The sequence below is a fragment of the Bos mutus genome, chromosome 5 (assembly GCF_027580195.1).
Source record: "Bos mutus isolate GX-2022 chromosome 5, NWIPB_WYAK_1.1, whole genome shotgun sequence".
NCBI classification, from domain to species: Eukaryota; Metazoa; Chordata; class Mammalia; order Artiodactyla; family Bovidae; genus Bos; species Bos mutus.
The window spans coordinates 87,095,558-87,114,982 of record NC_091621.1 but is presented as its reverse complement, the minus strand read 5'-3'; the positions used below and the strand labels follow the sequence as shown (position 1 = coordinate 87,114,982).

The following is a 19,425-nucleotide window of genomic DNA, read 5'->3' as shown; positions in this document are numbered from 1 at the left end:
CTTGAAAGCCCCATACTTCTTGCTACACTGTACTGTGTTATCTGCTCCCTTATCAGTTCCTTCTTCAGAGATCATTGCTGTCTCTTTTTTGGCATGTCTATATCTACTCCTCCCTCTAAAAAAAAGCAACTCTTACTATCATATGTTTCTTGTTTTTTTCATATTCCCCTCCCAGCATATATAGTTAACCCCGTTCTTTAGTAGGGAGTGTGTGATTTAGTCCCTTTCTTGTTCTCACTAGGTTTTTGTGTATTTTTTGGAGGAGGAGCCGCATGTGAAAGTACTACTTGAGGATAAATTCCTGGACGTGAATCCAGAGTTCTGTAATTCGAATCTAAACAGAGTTTTTGCCATTTGAATTTATTTTTGATGTTTTTGACTTTTAAAATAGCCCATTTAAAAAATAGGTAATATACATGCATGTCAAAATTCCAGCAGGTGCAAAATGAGTCAGCCTCTCATTGCCTCTCCTTCAACTGATCTGTTTTGTTCTGTTCAGTGGCCTCTGTTAACATTTGTTGTATATCCTTCCAGAAATAATGCGTGCACATATAGGCATATGTCATATGCCTTATGACATTTTGTCATTTTTTTCTCCACAAAGAATACCATACACACTGCCCTGCAGTAGAGATGTATCATAGACATTGTTCCTTTTTAAAAATTTTTTAAATTCAAATTATTTTGGCTGCACTGGGCTCTTTGGTTCAGCACACAGACTTCTCTGCTTGCAGCACATGGGCTTAGTCGTGGTATGTGGGATCTTAGTTCCCCGACCAGGGATCAAACCTGGGCCCTTAGACATTGTTCTGTACTAGTGTTTAGAGAACGGCTTCATTTTTCTCTTTAGCACTGCATCATGCAGCTTTCCCATACTTGATTTAGCCAGTTCCCAATTGATGGACATCTAGGTTACTTCCAGTCATTTGCCACCATCATGCTGCTTGTATATGTCATTGTGCATCTCTGTATGAATTTAAAGGGTATGGGCATTTAACATTTTGATAACTGTTGTCAGATTGCACTTTGTGAAGATTGTTCAGAGTTGCACTTACAGCAACAAGAGTACGAGTATGAAACACTCACACTGTTTTTTCCGACTTTGGACCTCTACCAACCCAAGCAGTCAACGTGTTGGGTTAGTTTGTTTTCATCTTTTGATATATTAAAAAGACATCTACGTTCCATTTCTTTGAATTTCTTTTTTTCAGTTGGTTTATTGATCTTTTTCTTACTGCTTTGTAGGAACTTGTTAGAAATCAAGGAAATTAGCTGTTTGTGACATGTTGGCAAATCCTTTTTCTCAGTTTTCTTATTTATCATAGTCCTTACCAAGCCTGATGGAGTAGGAAATGGCAAATCAGTATTCTTGCCTGGAAAATTCCATGAACAGAGGAGCCTGGCTGGCTACAGTTCATGGGATCGCAGAGTGGGACACGACTGAGCAACTAAGCGCACTCACCATGCAAGAACTTACTATTTTTGTGTAATTTCTTAAACTTTTTCTACTCTCTGATGCAACTACCTAGGTACAAAATGGTGGGTATCATCCCTGATAATTCAAATTGTGTGATAAAATGTACAGAAGATAATGACTATAGTTTTGGGTATTTTGCTTTTAGAATATTTTCTGGACTGATTAAACATTAATGTCTGCCAGCATTATAATACCAAAAGTAGGATTGTCAGTCAGGGAGGAAAGGAGATTTCATGGGTAATCTGACTGAACCAACATTTCCTGAGTATCTACAATGTGCAAAATTCTTTATTGGGTATTGGGATAAACCTTTAGTGAATTTTGAGGGTGGGACATACACACTGGTGAAAACTGATAGAACTGGGAAAGAGCTTGGCAAGATCAAATTTAGGAAAGATGAGACAGTCTAGGAAGTAGTTTCTTATCTGTTTTGCTCTTAAGCTTCCTGACCGCTTCTCAAGTCCAGTCTAAGGTTTCACAATCTCCATTCTTTGTTAGAAATGTCCCAGGGATTTAGCCTGCTTTCCATCTTCTTCATTTCCTTATTTACTTTTTCTTTTTGATTTAGTGCCCACCAAGACTGACTGTGAAACCAGATAGACTCCCCATCCAACCCCTTTTATTGTCCCCTGACGTAGGAACATAAAACCCATAATGACCATAGTTATTGCTGATCGCTGATGCTGGGAGGGATTGGAGGCAGGAGGAGAAGGGGACGACAGAGGATGAGATGGCTGGATGGCATCACTGACTCGATGCACATGAGTCTGAGTGAACTCCGGGAGTTGGTGATGGATAGGGAGGCCTGGCGTTCTGCGATTCATGGGGTCGCGAAGAGTCGGACACGACTGAGCGACTGAACTGAACCGATGTATACACAAGTAAAGATTTAAAAAAATAACAAATATGAGGAAGTAAGAAAATAGGGGAGTATATGTTACCAAGTTCTTGTAATAATAGGCTGTAGTTCTGGATTCCCTTGATAAGCTGGTAAGACAGTTGTCCTTTTTACCTTCTGATTTGTTTTGCTGGTCCTCCACCCTTAAGACTTTCCTCTTTTGTTTAAGCTCCTGTTTAGTGAACGCCGTGTTGAGTACTTCCTCCATACGGACTTGGTGGTGGATTAGCCACTAAGTCTTGTCCCACACTTGTGGCCTCATGGACTGTAGCCCACCAGGCTCCTCTGTCCTGGGATTTTCCAGGCAAGAATAGTAGAGTGGGTTGCCATTTCTTTCTCCAGGAGATCTTACCGACTAGGGATTGAACTTGGGTCTCCTGCATTGCGGGTGGATTCTTTACAGACTCAGCCACCAGGGAAGCTCTCACACTGACATAATGGTCTGATTTTAATTTCCCCATGCCGTGCTGTGCTTCATCACTCAGTTGTGTCCTACTCTTTATGACCCCCGTGGACTGTAGCCTACCAGGCTCCTCTGTCCTTGGGGAGTCTCCAGGCAAGAATACTGGAGTGGGTTGCCATGCCCTCCTCCAGGGGATCCCTGGAGGGGATTCCTGACCCAGGGATCAGCAGAGCTAGTCAAACAGAACAGTGGGCGAGCCCTTGTTCCCAGGTGTAATCTATCAACTTACCTGGGCCTATCCTATTTTCTCCCCTTTCATCTCAGGGATAGTTGTCTTTTTCCCCCTGCATGGTTAATCTTCCCATTGCTTAGCTGACGTTAAATTTTATTGTTATTCACATTTTTGATCTTTATATTTGAATTATTTCTCATTTGTTTTTAGGTAAAATTTGGTAATACTACCTTTAAAACAGATGTGTATCTCAAGTCCCTCAACCCTCAGTGGAACTCAGAGTGGTTTAAATTTGAGGTAAGTTTTTAAATGTCAGCATTTTTTGTGTGTGTATTTTTGATATGACCCTTTTTTCTCCTCTCCCCAGGAATGATTGCACTACCTTTTATTTCAGGTAATGTAGTTTTTGTACACCAGGAAAATATTTCCTGTGTGTGTGCTCAGTCACTCATTTGTGTCTCTTTTCGGCCCCATTGGCCTCTGCCCATGGGATTCTCCAGGTAAGATTACTGCAGTGGGTTGCATCTTCCAGGGCATCTTCTCAACCCAGTGATCAAACCTGCATCTCCTGCATTGGCAGGTATATTCTTTACCATTAGTGCCAGCTGGGAAGCCCTGCTGCTGCTAAGTCGCTTCAGTCATGTCCGACTCTGTGCGACCCCAGAGATGGCAGCCCAATGGCAGCCCACCAGGCTCCCCCATCCCTGGGATTCTCCAGGCAAGAACACTGGAGTGGGTTGCCATTTCCTTCTTCAATGCATGAAAGTGAAAAGTGAAAGTGAAGTCGCTTAGTCATGTCCGACTCTTAGCGACCCCATGGACTGCAGCCTACCAGGCTTCTCCGTCCATGGGATTTTCCAGGCAAGAGTACTGGAGTGGGGTGCCATTGATTTCTCTGTGGGAAGCCCTACGAATATTGAATTTTCAAAAAAATTATGTTACAGTTTAGAAAAATGGTGTATGAATAGGAGAGCCCAGATTAAAAAGGTATTATATTATTATGTAATAATTTTCCTCTGGATTTTAGCATATACCAAAAATCACATATGCACTGTGTATAGATTAAAAGTTTTTGAATTTTGTAAAAATATGTCATAAATATTACCATTTTAACCATTTTTAAGTGTACAATACAACAGCATTAATTGCATTTACCTGCATACAATGATACGCAGGCATCACCACTATTTCCAAAACTTTTTGGTCACTTCAGAGAAACCACTCATTCAGCACCAACTCCCTATGCCCTCCTCTCCCCTGCCCCTTGTAGCCTCTCATCTACTCTCTGTCTCTGAAGTTGCCTATGTAAGTATTTCATGTAAGTGGAATCATAAGTATTTGTCCTTTTGTGTGTGGCTTCTTTCACTTAACATGATGTTTTCAGGGTTCATCTGTGTTGTGCAGTGTGTATCCAAATTTCATTTCTTTTTATGGTGGAATAATATTTCATCTTATGAACATACCATATTTTGTTTATTCTCTTTATCTGTTGTTGAACACTTGGATTTGTTTCTGCCTTTTGGCTGTTGTGACTAATGCCACACCAGTGAACACTGGTATACAAGGATCTGTTTGAATCTTTGTTTTCAGTTCTTTTGGATATATACCTAGAAGTGGAGTGGGTGAGTCATATGGTAATTTCTGTGTTTAGCTTTTTAAAGAACTGCCAAACTTTTCCACAGTGGTTGCACCATTTTGCATTCCCACCAGCATGTCTTGAGAGTTTCAGTTTTTCCATATTCTTGTCCATATTTATTTATTTTAAAAATGTAAGTCATCCTAATAGGAAGGATAATTTAATTATATAAATTATCCTATAAATTATATACATTATTATATAATTTTAATGTGCATTTTTATTATGAATGAGGTGAGTTTGATTTCTTATGGCTAAGGCTCATTTGCATTTTTTTTACTTTGAACTGTACCAAAGGAAGATATGTAGATTTTTGAGGTAGACTTCACCAGACTTGATGACCATTTTAATACAAAGAATGTAAATGTGAGGTGGTATCTCATTGGTTTTCTTCTGCATTTCTCTGATGACTAGTCTCTCTACCTTTACTTGGAGATAAATCTGTGTGATTTTTTTTTCCCCAGAGATAAGTAATCTTCTACATTATGCATACATTTATGGTAATGAAGATTTTTATTATATTTTTATTATAAGATTTAACTTTTAAAGTATCCTTTTTTAGGTGGATGATGAAGATTTACAAGATGAACCTCTCCAGATCACAGTTCTTGACCATGATACATATAGTGCAAACGATGCCATTGGTAAAGTGTACATTGACATTGATCCTTTACTCTACAGTGAGGCTGCAACTGTCATCTCAGGATGGTTTCCAATTTATGATACCATTCACGGTAAGCAGTACATTTTAAGAAAATAAGTCACGATGTTTTTTAAAAAATTAAATCTTCAAAATTATTTTTGGTCGTGCCAGGTCTTTGTTGCTGCGTGGGCTTTTCTCTAGTTGAGGTAAGTGAGGGCTTCTCTGTTGTTATGGAGCATGGGCTCCAGGTGCCCGGGCTTCAGTGGTTGTGGCTCATGGGTTCCAGAGCTCAGGCTCAGCAGTTGTGGTGCATGGGTGTTGCCCTGGGTGTCATATGGGGTCTTCCTGGACCAGGGATTTGAACCCATGTCCCCATTGGCAGGCCTATACTTAATCACTGGACCACCAGGGAAGTCCTCACAATCTTTTAATTTATCTTAAAGACTTTTGTGCTAAATTTGGTTTTTTTAAAAATATGACTTTTGTTTTAATAGACATGTGGTAGTATGTATTGTTGGTAGAGTTGTAACTTTTCTGACCGTAATTTGGAATAATGCTTGCTGAATTTGTGCAATATAATAAGCAAATATATCATTTGAAAATCATCTAATATTAGTACTCTGTTTCTAAAGCATACTTTAAAATGAATGATTTTGAAACTTTGTAAAAATTCTTGAAAGGAAGAAAAGTGTTCAAAGGCTTTTTGTTACCTAAAGTAAAGTTCTCAAAGTATGGTCTAGGGACATCTGTGTGTCCCTGAGATACTTTCACAGGCCCTGAGAAGTGAGATGAGAACTGTTTTCGGCATGATACTTACATGTATGTCATTTGCCATTTTTAGCCTCATTTTCTTAGGAGGGTACAATGGAGCTTTCTAGAGGTATCTTAGATAGCATATTCAAAAGCAGAGACATTACTTTGCCAACAAAGGTTCGTCTAGTCAAGGCTATGGTTTTTCCTGTGGTCATGTATGGATGTGAGAGTTGGACTGTGAAGAAGACTGAGCGCCGAAGAATTGATGCTTTTGAACTGTGGTGTTGGAGAAGACTCTTGAGAGTCCCTTGGACTGCAAGGAGATCCAACCAGTCCATTGCAAAGGAGATCAGCCCTGGGATTTCTTTGGAAGGAATGATGCTAAAGCTGAAACTCCAGTACTTTGGCCACCTCATGCGAAGAGTTGACTCATTGGAAAAGACTCTGATGCTGGGAGGGATTGGGGGCAAGAGGAGAAGGGGACGACAGAGGATGAGATGGCTGGATGGCATCACTGACTCGATGGACGTGAGTCTCGGTGAACTCCGGGAGTTGGTGATGGACAGGGAGGCCTGGTGTGCTGCGATTCATGGGGTCGCAAAGAGTCGGACATGACTGAGCGACTGATCTGATCTGATGTGATCTGATGATAATATCATGTTACCACACACTGAATGCAGAGCAGAAATGAGAATCTAAATATTTCATTAAGTTACGCACTATAAAGGTTCGAAAAAATGTAAAGCCATTCTTATCATTAAACATTTTTTTGTTTTTCAAAATATAGTTATTTTTATAAAAATGTTTATCTTGACATAGATTTCCTGTTTAAATGAAGTAATAAGTAAATATTTTTCTGAATTCTCAGTTTAGATTTGTAACATGGTAAATATTGAAGATAGGTTTTGACCCACATAGACAAAGACTCTTTGAGATCCTCAATAGTTTTTGAGATTAGAGGGGCCCAGTGATCAAAAAGTTGAGAACCACTAACCTAAAAATAATGTCATCTCTTTAAAAGGGCAGATGGACCCATAAGAAACTGGCAGATACTTCTGCCTACAGTCTTGTACTTTTTGCCTATTTTACATTTTTGATCTGGCAATTCCATCGATAGTAGTTTATTATAAGAAGTAAGATATTTGATGAGATTTGTGTGTATTGTGACATTATTCATATTCTGTATTTTTACTGATATTTAAAATGGTAAAATAAGTTGGGAACAATATTTACTTAGAGCATCTGTAGAATAAAAATAATTAGGAAACAAGGTTAGCATTGCTATTATGATTGATACATTATTTTAAAATCATTAATTGGCATTTATTTGCTGATTATTTAATTATACTTTATTTTCTAAAGGTAGAAACTTGATTTTCCTTTTGAAATTACAGGTATCCGTGGGGAAATCAATGTAGTTGTCAAAGTAGACCTCTTCAATGATTTAAATCGATTCAGGCAGTCATCATGTGGAGTCAAATTCTTTTGCAGTAAGTAAATATATTTTATTACTCATTTGACAGGAAATTTAATGCATTTATTAATAAATATGAGAAATTTTGTTAATTTATACATATTTATATTAATAAATATGAAAATGTATTAATAAATATGTTAACTGTGAGAAATCAAATTAATATTTCAGAAGGCTGACAGAAAACCTATTACACTTCGGTCTTAATGTCAAAGAGAAAATTGCTAGTTTTTCAAAACTAATTGCTGTAGTTCTGGAAACTTATCTGATTTTAAAGTAGATGATAGCCAATTTTCACAAGTTCATAGAAAGTTTTTTCTAGAAAAATCCAGTAGGGCATGTCTGTGCATGTGGTTGTCATGACGATGTCCCTGTGGCCTACAGGGAGGCTGCCTTTGGTTGTTCCCCCCTTCCCTGACTTCTCTAGTCTCTATGCCAGCCTCTGCCCAGGCCCACAGAGCGTGATTAGAAGGAATCACATTAGTCACTGCGGCTTACAGTACTTAACACCATTAGAAAGAGTAACAGGTGAGGATTTTTGAATCTTTTTCAGAATTTTTAAAGAAGAATCCATATGTTAATGAGAGAATATTTAGTTAAACCTTATGTTTAGTGATACTGGGTTTGAGGTGGAGAATTGATTGGTAAAGCACTACATAAGAAATATTTAAGAATGACTGGAAACAAGATTGAAGATAAAGGTGAAAAGTTTTTTCCTGCAATGCAACAAATTAATTCAGCCTTAGAGAAATTAGATATGGGAATGCAAAGTGTGCTAGCATTTGGTACAGTCTTAACTCAAAATGCAATAATTAAGGGAATAAACCCAAACTGATATATAATGAGCCCACAGTTCATCCAGGCTACATGTTGAAAGAAAATCAGTGCATTCTTAAACTAGGTGTGAGCCCATGTGTAATATAAAAGATTGTGATATAAAACAGCTGATATACTGTATTTGAACATAGCCTACGCTATCTTGATGTCAGCAGGTAGTCAGTGGTCAGAGAGACAACACGAGGGGAGAGAACTTGTTGCACTTTCTCAATCAATGAAGACAAATCCCATTAATATCTACATTTGGGAAACATACTGGATGAGGCTACATGTGTGGAATATTCAGACCTAATTCAAATAGGTTGTTCAAAATCAGACAATATAGATGTGGAACCATTTGTGGTGGATGGACATGTATATCTTGCAGAAGTCTGACATGGCTTTAAAAAGCAGAATTATTTAAAAAGCATAATTACAGGACACTAACTTATAGAGAAGATTGCAAGCTACTCATCTGGTTTGAGTTTTACTCTTGTACCAGTAGTCAACAAAATCTTAAAATAATTTGCACATGTTTGTCTTATTTTGTAAAAATTAATATTTTATTGCCTATTACATTTTTTTCATAAATTAGAACAAGTTATTTTTGTCAAATGTGTAAAAGATCTGACTATAATTAAGCTTTGACTAACTGTCCCCAAAAAGAAAAATCCAGTGGCATTTTATGCTGGTATAGGATGCTAAAAGATAGGAGTGGAGTACTGTGGTACTATCCAGAACGACATAAACACCTACAGGTATGGAGCCCTACAAATGCCATGAAATATGGGGTTGCAATTAAGCAGTTCTGGGCAATTCATAGCCAGCCTGAACTAACAAGGTTGAAAACGCCTAAATAATTGAGTTCGTTTCAAGGTACATGAATGGCTTGAAACTAATGACTTCACCACAAATGGCTCCATGTCAGTATTGTCTGATTTTGAACAGCCTATATGAATTAAGTGTAAATACGCCACACATGTAACCTTATCAGATTTGTTTCCCAGATGTTGATATTAATGGCATTTTTTTTATTGGTTGAGAAAGTGTGAATTCTCGAATTCTCCCCTTTTGGATAAATCCACTGAGCTTTGTTGTTCTCAGTATTGAATGAGTCTGTTAAGTAGTGTAGTGATTACTGAACCAGTTGGCCATGGAGCCATGGATTATTAGGAACTACAAACCTGTAGGACTTCTCAGATTAAGTCAGAAAGGTAATGGTGTGATTTTTGAGGCTGCATTATGAGGTGTTTTTAAACTTTTTAAAAGGGCTTCCAGTAATTAAAGGTTTTTGGTATTCATTATCTGCTTTCTGATTTTTTGTATAATACCTACTTAGCTCAGTTGAATTTTGACTTTTTTTATATTCTGTATTGAATACTACTTAAGATGGTGTGTAGCTATTTTCTGTATTATAAAAGTAAAGTTTGTATCTACTATGCTTATATGAGAAAGGTGAGAAGCCTCATGAAAGAAAATTATTGTTTCTAAGAATAATCATTAGAATCAATAGATTGGAAGAATCAATTGATTCTTGATTATTCTAATATTATTCTAATCAAGAATCATTAGAATCAGTTGTTTGATTGGAAATATTATTATGATTATACTGAGGTTATCACAGTCAAAGATGTTCTTGTAGTATGTATCCACAAGGTAAGAACTAGTTGTACATTTTTAAAGGGTTGAATTTAACTTTGTGATAAACAGAGCATAATAAATAATTTTTTTTAACAGCAACATCCATTCCAAAATGCTATAGAGCTGTAATAATTCATGGATTTGTAGAAGAACTTGTGGTCAATGAAGACCCAGAGTATCAATGGATTGATCGAATTCGCACACCAAGGGCATCAAATGAGGCCAGACAGAGGCTCATTTCTTTAATGTCAGGTATTTGAAAAATAATAATAATAACTTCATGGCTGATTGACTTAATCCTCGAGAATTCTTCACTTCCTTTTGACATTTTACTAAAACTTTACAATGAAGACTGAATTGTAACTGACTGTTTCCCTATCCTTGGCCCCATTCTGCTAAACACATGTGCATTGTTGTCTTATAACAAGAAATCTGAATCAGAAGCTTTTGGTTCCTTTTTTCTAGGTGGTGAAAGGAAATTGCGCTTATGAAGTGGAAGAGAGGGAAGTAGTTTCCCTCCTTTGAGTGTTTATTTGTATGCAGAGCTTAGGTGATCTCTCTGAGGCTTCCTGTTTGCGTGCGTGCTCAGTTACTTCAGTGGTGTCTGACTCTTTGCAAGCCCATGGACTGCAGCCCACCAGACTCCTCTGTCCATGGCATTATCCTGGCAAGAATACTGGACTGGGTTGCCATGCCCTCCTCCAGGGACTCTTCCAACCCAGGGACTGAACCCACGTCTCCTACATAATAGATAATTTTTCCTGTATTGTGGGCAGATTCTTTACTGCTGAGCCACCAGGAAAGCCCCTAGGCTTTTTGTTTAAATGTCTTTTCATAGTCCTTCTCTGACAATTTATATCTCCTTTTATCCCCTACTCCCCTGCCACTCTTACCCCATTACTTTATTTTCCTTTGAAGAACTTATTTCTATCTAAAGTTTGTATTTATATGTATTGTGTGTGTGACTGCATACGCACACACACACGCACATACATTCATTCTCTCATATATATCAGATAATAAACACAAATGTGTTTATAATAAATTTGCATATTTAAATAGAAATATAGATATATTTATAGTTATTAATATATTATTAATTATATTAAACATGTACTTAATATTTATAAATTTTTAATATAATTGATGAAATTTTAAATATTTATAAATATTTAATGTTTGAATGCATATGCATGTTATATTTAATATGTTACTGTTAATATATTAATTTAATTAAATGTTTTTTGTATTTAGTCTACATATTAAGAAATATATAACTTATTATATTTATTTATAATATATTAGAGTATATTATGTGCTGTATATTCTATGTATTTTATTTATATTATATATAATACTTGTTTACTTGTTTTTTATCTGTTTCTCCCCCTAGTATGTAAATCCCACTAGTTTTAGGGCTTTATCTTTCTTGTTCCCCTCTGTATCTCTAGCACAGAAGAAAAGAATGCCAGGCGCACAGTATACGGTGAGAAATTATTTAGTAAATGAATGCACGAATGAGTGAACCTTACTTAGCACATCTGTAAAATGTAGCTAGTAATATCTTACCTCCTTGACTATAGGAGTATGTACCAGGTAATCTTCTAGGTTCCCTTCAAGTTCTCAAAAATCTGTGATTTTTCTGAACTCTTTCAAATCACCACCATACCCAGCTTTGTATTTTGAAACATACAGATAAAAAGCTGACTGAATTTTCTTCCCTTTTTTGTAGGTGAACTGCAGAGGAAGATTGGCTTAAAAGTTCTTGAAATGAGAGGAAATGCGGTTGTTGGGTACTTACAGTGTTTTGATCTGGAAGGCGAATCTGGGTTAGTGGTACGAGCCATAGGAACAGCGTGTACGCTGGATAAATTAAGTAGCCCAGCAGCATTCCTTCCTGCATGTAATTCCCCGTCCAAAGAAATGAAGGAGTAAGTATGAATTGATGAATTGTTCTTATGGAGCTTTTTATCTTTTGCTTACATATTTTCATTTGATTTGGAACAGTAGAGTTGTTCAAAATACATTTTTTCCTGTGGCAATTTTACTTATCAGAGATGACTATCACAATTAGAAACTTAGATCTTTCTAGTATTTTTTATACTGTCTTGTGAAATTCATATTAAATAATGTATAATTAAACTTGTTCTACATCTTTAGGCACTGTGTACCTAAAGCATAAAATGAACTTTTATGCATTGTGGGGAATTTTACTTGTTTTATGGGAAATGGTTAATACCCCATACCTCATAATCCAATTATGCATATTATTAGCAACATAGTATAGACAGCAGGGAAGAGACCTGTTCAGGGGTCTGAAACTTCAGTGTCTACAGAGGTCAAGCAATTTATATAAATAAAATAATTGGGTATAATTAAATGGTGAATACTGGGACTACATAGAGCAGATGTTGGCAAACTTTTTCTGTAAAAGACCAAATAGTAAATAGATAGTAAATATTTCATGCACTGGACATATAGTTTTGATCTTTGTTTATCAAAAAAAATTTAAAAAAAAGGAATTTGGTGATTTTGACCTTTAGGAAGTTTAGTTGATTTTGACCTTTAGGGAGTTTAGGAAGTTAGAGTCTCACATTAAAAAAAAAAAAACTCCATCTGATCCAACAAAACATTTCTGTTGGCTTGATTTGGCTTATGTGTCATCGTTTGTGCTTAAGGCAGAGATTCTCAACATGGTGGTGGTGCTATCAAGAAGGAGTACTTGAAATGAAAAGTTTCTGTTGTAATGTCTGGGGTAAGGTGGATGATTCTGTTGGAGACCAGAAATGCTGCCTGTTCTGCAGAGCAAGGGACAACTCTATATAACAAAGACTTGTTTAAAATACTAAAAATGCTGATAGTATTTCCACTGAGAGCCATTGCTCTAGAGATTCTTGTAGATCACAGGTCAAAAAACTTGTTTTGGTAAATGACCAGAATGGGAATAGCAAGGACTCAACTTTGCTGTTGTTGCAAGAAAGCAGCCAACAGTAGTTTGCAAATGCATGGGTGTGTCTTTCATTCCAATAAAACTTACTTATTTTTGAAAAATGGATGGCAAGATGGATTTGGTCTGTACTGTGTAGTGTGCTGACCTCTGACTTTCATCATCAGGGAGTCAGAGTTCTGTAGTAAAAAAACCCAAAATGTTTCCTAGTTCAGCAGTAAAGAGAGGTTGCCTAGAAAGCAATCACAATGTTTTTTCCAACAGTCTTTATAAAGGTGAAATTTTTCTCTTTGTCTCAACTTAACTCTTTTTAATTATTTCTTTCTGCTGACCTTTAGTTATTTGAATTAAATTTTAGTCACAAGAGGGAGGACAGTATTGCGTATGCTACCTAATTTTATTTAGAAGTATTGATGTGTAATTGTTTTAAATAAATTGAGTGAATTTGCTTTATATTCCATTTAAAATATGTCTTAAAAAAGCTGTGAACTACCTTATGCTATAGATGAAGTCAGATGGCAGGTATAACCTTTTGGGGGATTGAGATTTTTTTCTTTCCATAGCAAATTTACTTGAAGACCTGGGTCCCTCCTCCTTCCGCCACCCTCCTGCTTTATCTGTACTGCCTGAAGGGGCCTGGCCTTTACAACTGTGATGTCTGAAGTTTTCCTCTTTTCACTAAATTACTTAGTGGAAATAAAGCTGCAGTACCTGTTGTTGTCTTAAAATGATAAATGGATAGTAGAGAAATACATTTTGCCTGCATTCAGGGAGAGTTCCATTTATAGTAAACCTGAGCTTGTCTAAGTTTTCTCTTTTTTCTAATTTTGTTGCAGCCATTTGCCTTAAATTTTCAGATATTCACACCATGAAGAATTTAAGTGGCTTCATTAAGATTTTCTGATGGCATCTTATTACTTAAGTCACGTTATTTAAAAAAAAAAAAAAAAACGCTTTCAACCAGCTTCTTTGTCTTTTTGATAAAGAATTAGTTTGGGTGCTAGTTTAAAATTGTTTTATGAGTCATCTGATTGTATTACTTTGCTATTTAATTTTAACTTTGTTGATTCTAGACAGGAATTTGATAAAGGTAATTTGGATTATGTTCTTGTCTGAATGGACTTAATGTTAAGAAATACCACTGACATATTCTTGTAAGGCAACCTCTCATATAAGACCAATAAGAATTAGGGCTCCAAGAATACATTATGGTGATGCTCCTTCCACTATGCTTGGATTTTAATTCGATGTAATAATTTGAACATTTAACAGTGTTCATTTTATTTTGCTTTTATTAACCATGTGTTCTACTCCATCAGTTTGTTTTCATTTTAGATGTTTAGTGTATTACAGAGTATAAATCTCTTTGGTGTTTCCTAGTTGAACTATCTTAATGGTAGAAAGTGCATTTAAATATGATTTATCAATTCCCTACTCTTTTTTAAAAAGTACTTTTTAGGAGCTTTTAGTTATAGTTTCTCCTCTGTATGGCACTGATTCTTATACTTTTTAACCATTAGTCTCTGGAGCAGAGAAAGAAAAAAACAAAACCTCACTTAGTTGCTTGTATAGAAATTGGTCACCCATGAGATATTTGATTTTTATCCATTAAACACTTAAAAATTTAAGTTAGCAACAAAAGCAGAAACATTTGTCCTGCAGTAAAAGCAGTGATATTTTCAGAAAGTAGATGGTCTGTAAAGGACCACTGTTGCCAGTTAATGAGAACTCATGTTTGAATCTTGACAAACTGTGACTTGGGAATGTTTACTGGGAGATGGAAAAGGAAGAAAGGCCAGGAAAAGTTGGGCTCTTAAACTACTATTAATTTGAATTCTAAAAAATGGGAGCATGAGAGCTTTTCAGAGTATAGTCACTTATTTGTTTCTCCCCATTGGGAGAAACATAAGGGAAGGAATTGCACAGTGAAATAATTGATTATATGAAGTCCAGGATTCTTAATTATATAATATGCCTTTTTTTCTCTCCTTTTTGGCCATCCATTGAAACTGCTCTTTCAGCTAAATTTCTTTGTGAAAATTTTAAATCTCATAGATGAATGTATATCTGTGTATCTGGTCTAAATATGTATCTTTACATGTACATAGATGTGATCTGTTGCAAGATATAGTTGATATCCTACAAAGTTTCAGTTTAGAATTTAGTTGAAATAAATTCTGTTTAAGTTTAAATAATATTTTCTGTTTGAAAGTTACAGAAGAGTCATTTATATTGTTTAATGTTTTTATTTTTTTAAGAGTAGTGTTCCTTTGCTTTGTTTTGTTCCCATTGTAACCTGATTTTAAGGTAGATATTTGGTGTGCAGAAATATGGATGATTGGATATACATATATATACATTCTATTCACTTATTTATCTTTATGCTGTCATTTTTCATATTCTAATGTACCCCAGTCTTGATATTCTAGATAGAAACAGTTCTGTTATTAAACTTTCTTTATAGAAAAATATAATTAATTATATTAGCAATTATTCATATCTCAGTTTCAAAGTCCGTGTAAGAACTTCATATTTGACTTTCATTTTTATGGGTATTTTCTTCCTGAAATACTGTTCAGTAAGCTCAGTGATGATCAAAATAATAACAGGCATTTTAAAGTAACTGAAAATCCAAATCATAGTCTTTTTCTTATTTAATTCCACTGACAGTTCTGCTTGCTGTTTTTCTATTCACAGTCATAATTTATTAATCTGATTCCTAACAAATTAATATCTAGCTCTTCTTTTTTATCTCAACTTGTTTTGTGCATGCTAGGGATTAAAAAAATAATTCCTCTCCCCTAACTAAAGCTCATTTTAAACTGTTTTAACATAACTTTGCTATCTGTTGTATGTATTGTTTTCTTTTCTTCCACTTTGACCACAAACTCCCTCAGGTCTCCGCTGGTTCATCCTCCAAGCCATGGATGCCGCTCGACTCACAACAGCCCAATTCACACTGCTACTGGCTCACGACTTACTCAGAACTTCTCTGTGTCTGTTCCCACTCTCATCTATACTGGTACGAGACTGCTCAGACTCCAGAGCTGGGGAAGCAGGCCACGGGCAGAGTGGCTGCAGAGGGCAGGCAGGCAGGTAGCGTAGGCAGGCCCCCGCTAGTCTTTGCTTCCTCCTTTTCTCACTCCTAGTCCAGCGGCAGTGAAGAATCCTGTATTTAGCCACCGCAGAGGCTCTAACTACATGGAAGTGAAAGTGTTCTTCCAGCTTCCAAAGTCTCTTCCATAGATCCTCTAAGACCCCTATCTTGTGTGTGTGTGTATATATATATATACACACACATATATATACACGTACATATAGATACTGTGAGTTTTGGGAGAATCTTCCAGTGTTTATTTTTGCCATTATTTCTGCATTAGAAATAAAATAGATAATTGGAATCTAAATGAAATAGCTGCCAAAGCTTCCAATTTGCTTATTTTCTTTATGTACAAAGCTTGTTACAGTAGGGTCTGTTTCGTTCTGTGGAAGAGAGCTATTGGAAAACAGGTAAGCGACTCTTGTGCATAAAATGCGATGTCTCTGTGTAACTATATTCATTTTCCACTCTGCTGTGTTTTTAGCTGTGGCACTCTTGATGCTATAGGATAAGGAAACATGTTTTTTCCCAAGATACCCGTGTGTGCAAATATAAAAACTATTGTGAATATTTACACACACCATTTGCAGTCACCATTTTTTATTTTGTAACTTAAAAAAGCATTGTTTGTTTGAAAATATTTTTAATCATGTATTGATCCTTTTTGTTTATTTCTTCTTTTAATATTTTTTTACCCCTTGAGTCTGCCATTTCATGCTTTTTTGCTTTTTCCCTTGGCTTATTAACTGTTTCAATGCAGATAATTACTTATCTGGAGAATGGTGAATGGTTAAACAACAGTTGGATGCCTTTGGCCTCAGACCCAGCTCCACATTTAAGAAATGACTACTGGCCCTGCCCCAATCCTTCCCTGGTGTTTGGATCATGCTGCCTCTGTCAGGTCCTTTGGCACATGATTGCTTAATATTTCTCCACCTTCTTCTGGCAGGATTCCCTTCAATGAAGATCCCAATCCCAATACTCACTCATCAGGACCCTCAACCCCTCTGAAAAACCAAACTTATTCCTTTTCACCTTCCAAGTCCTACAGTCGACAGTCCTCTTCTTCTGACACAGATTTGAGTTTGACACCCAAAACTGGTAAGGCACTTCCACTCACCTTTTCTTTTTTTCTTTTATTTTCCAAATTTGTTTTTTGTTCCTTATTAGCTTTCCATCCAAGCCTTTCTTCCTGTTTTTGGCATTTAAGTTAAAAGCTAATGGAAATACTGATCATTTTCAGTGATTACAATTAAAATGTGAAAACTTTGTATAGTTCAGAAGTTATTTTGTTTAAAGCATGACATTTTGTTGATTTAACTATAGTTTAGATATGAAGTCCAGGATTTATTTTTGCATGTAGATATTTTTCATTTCATGCTCAAATTAAGAGGAATAACATCTCAAAGCATTTGAATAGAAAGTAACACTAGTAGCTTGCAGTCCAGTTCCTCATGCAGTATAAACAGTTTTGAATTCATTGTTTCTATTTTGAAATTTAATTCTAAGATTTTATTATGAAAAAAACCTTAAGAACAGCTGATATTGTTATACTGGAGTATATATATTTATTAGCTTTTATTTAAAATGTTTGGTTTTGCTAGTCGTATTCTCTAGGTTAGAAAATAGCATTTATGCTTTACTTATTCTTGCATATTTCTCAGTATATGAAGTTTATAATTTTTCCCTCTCCTATTTGTATTTTGCTGATCTCTCAGTTTTGTGAATATGTTTTATGATAAAAATTGATTAATGAATCAAATTAGTTTCTTATGCCTTAAAATAAAATTAGCTTATTTAAATCATCAAATTAATATTCTTAAGAAAAATAAAAGATAAATGAAACATTTAAAAGTTAATCGTTTGCAGTTTTTGCAAATAGCATGTTTGGGAGTTTCCTTGACAGATTGAGGAAAACGTTTTGCCTAGTTCATGTGTTATTTTTAATTTGTAATCTTTAGTAACTATTTTTATGTTAGACAAGAAATTTAGAAGGACCCCAGATTTTATGAAAATAAGGAGAAGAAATCTAATTCTAGAACCAGTGCTACTTTCAAAGTAAAGATAGGGTGTTTTTAAAAAGCCTGTAGTCATAATATCTGGAGAAGGAAATAACAGCAGACTCTAGTATTCTTGCCTGAGAAATACCATGGGTGGAGGCACCTGGCAGACTAGGGTCCATAGGGTCACAAGAGTTGGACACAGTTTAGTGACTAAACCACCACCACCAGACACAATATTATTTTTTATAAATGTAGTCACAAAATGTAAAGAAGATAATTATTAATACCTAATTCTTTGAAAAGCATTACTTTATTTTTACATGTATAACTATGAACAAAAACAAATGTGATATTTGATAGTAATGGATGCTGTGGAATGTGGCATCTTAACCATATTGGTGTCATAAAAACAGAATCATTGAAATTGTAGGGAATTGGGGGTGTTTTTTTTTGTTTTGTTTTTTTAAATTTTGTTTTTAAGTAAAGAATAAGATTCTGGCTTTGAGATTCATAATATCAAAACAATAAGGACGTAGCATAACATTTGATGAGTAGTTTCTTAATTTTTTGAGACTTTGTCCACTGCTTGTTCATTTTTGTATTCCAAGCCACTTTTCAGTATTCCTTATCTTTTTTTTGCCATGCTACAGACACATTTTTTAAAGTATTTTCCTTTGTCTTTCTGTTTCTTTTTAATTGATCAGGAAAACCAAATCTAGTGAAGATTGTCAAGTAATAAATTAACCAAACCAGACTTCTATTCCCTTAGCTTTCTAGTAGGCAATCAATTGTATTATCAATGGAAACTTTTTTCGTATTTTCTAGCTCCAAATTTTTGGTTTTTAAAAATTCATTTACAAAAAAAGTATTGTTCTCATGTATTTCTATATAAGCTGCTTCTAAGTAAATTATTTTGTTTTGCCTGTAATTATTCACTACATCAGTTGCATTTTCATAGGATATTAACAGTTTTTAGGTGCTTGTCCTAATCATGGGTCCTTAATACTTCTGAAAAAGTGAAAGTGAAAGTGTTAGTTGCTCAGTCCTGTCTGCCTCTTTGCAACTGCATGGGCTATAGCCCGCCAGGCTCCTCTGTCCATGGGATTCTCCAGGCAAGAATACTGGGGTGGGTTGCCATTCCCTTCTCCAGGGGGTCTTCCTGACCCAGGGATTGAACCCAGGTCTCCTGCATTGCAGGCAGATTCTTTATCGTCTGAGCCACTAGGAAGTATTCCTATTTTTCATGGAGATTGAAAGTGCCAAAATTGTGAATGTTCTAAAATTTCTAGAGCTGTAGGTCAGCATGTATTTCATGATAGATTGGTTGCTCATGATTGATAATTATATGTACATTGGGAAACAAAAACAGAATAGAATAAAGTTAATAGAACTTAGACTGAGA

General features: G+C 35.6%; 1 protein-coding gene across 12 annotated transcripts in view; it reads left to right on the top strand.

Moving 5' to 3' along the window:
* C2CD5 (C2 calcium dependent domain containing 5) overlaps positions 1 to 19,425 on the top strand; it is a 91,819-nt gene that overhangs the window by 9,819 nt on the left and 62,575 nt on the right. For 11 of the 12 annotated variants that reach the window (XM_070371180.1, XM_070371181.1, XM_070371177.1 and 8 more), the window contains exons 3-8: positions 3,221 to 3,307; positions 5,209 to 5,380; positions 7,437 to 7,532; positions 10,070 to 10,225; positions 11,706 to 11,904; positions 16,970 to 17,121. In XM_070371180.1, the coding sequence (XP_070227281.1) occupies positions 3,221 to 3,307; positions 5,209 to 5,380; positions 7,437 to 7,532; positions 10,070 to 10,225; positions 11,706 to 11,904; positions 16,970 to 17,121 (862 nt within the window). Of the gene's footprint in view, positions 1 to 3,220; positions 3,308 to 5,208; positions 5,381 to 7,436; positions 7,533 to 10,069; positions 10,226 to 11,705; positions 11,905 to 15,832; positions 15,943 to 16,969; positions 17,122 to 19,425 lie in introns of those variants that run through there. The other variant, XM_070371189.1, reaches the window with a different exon arrangement.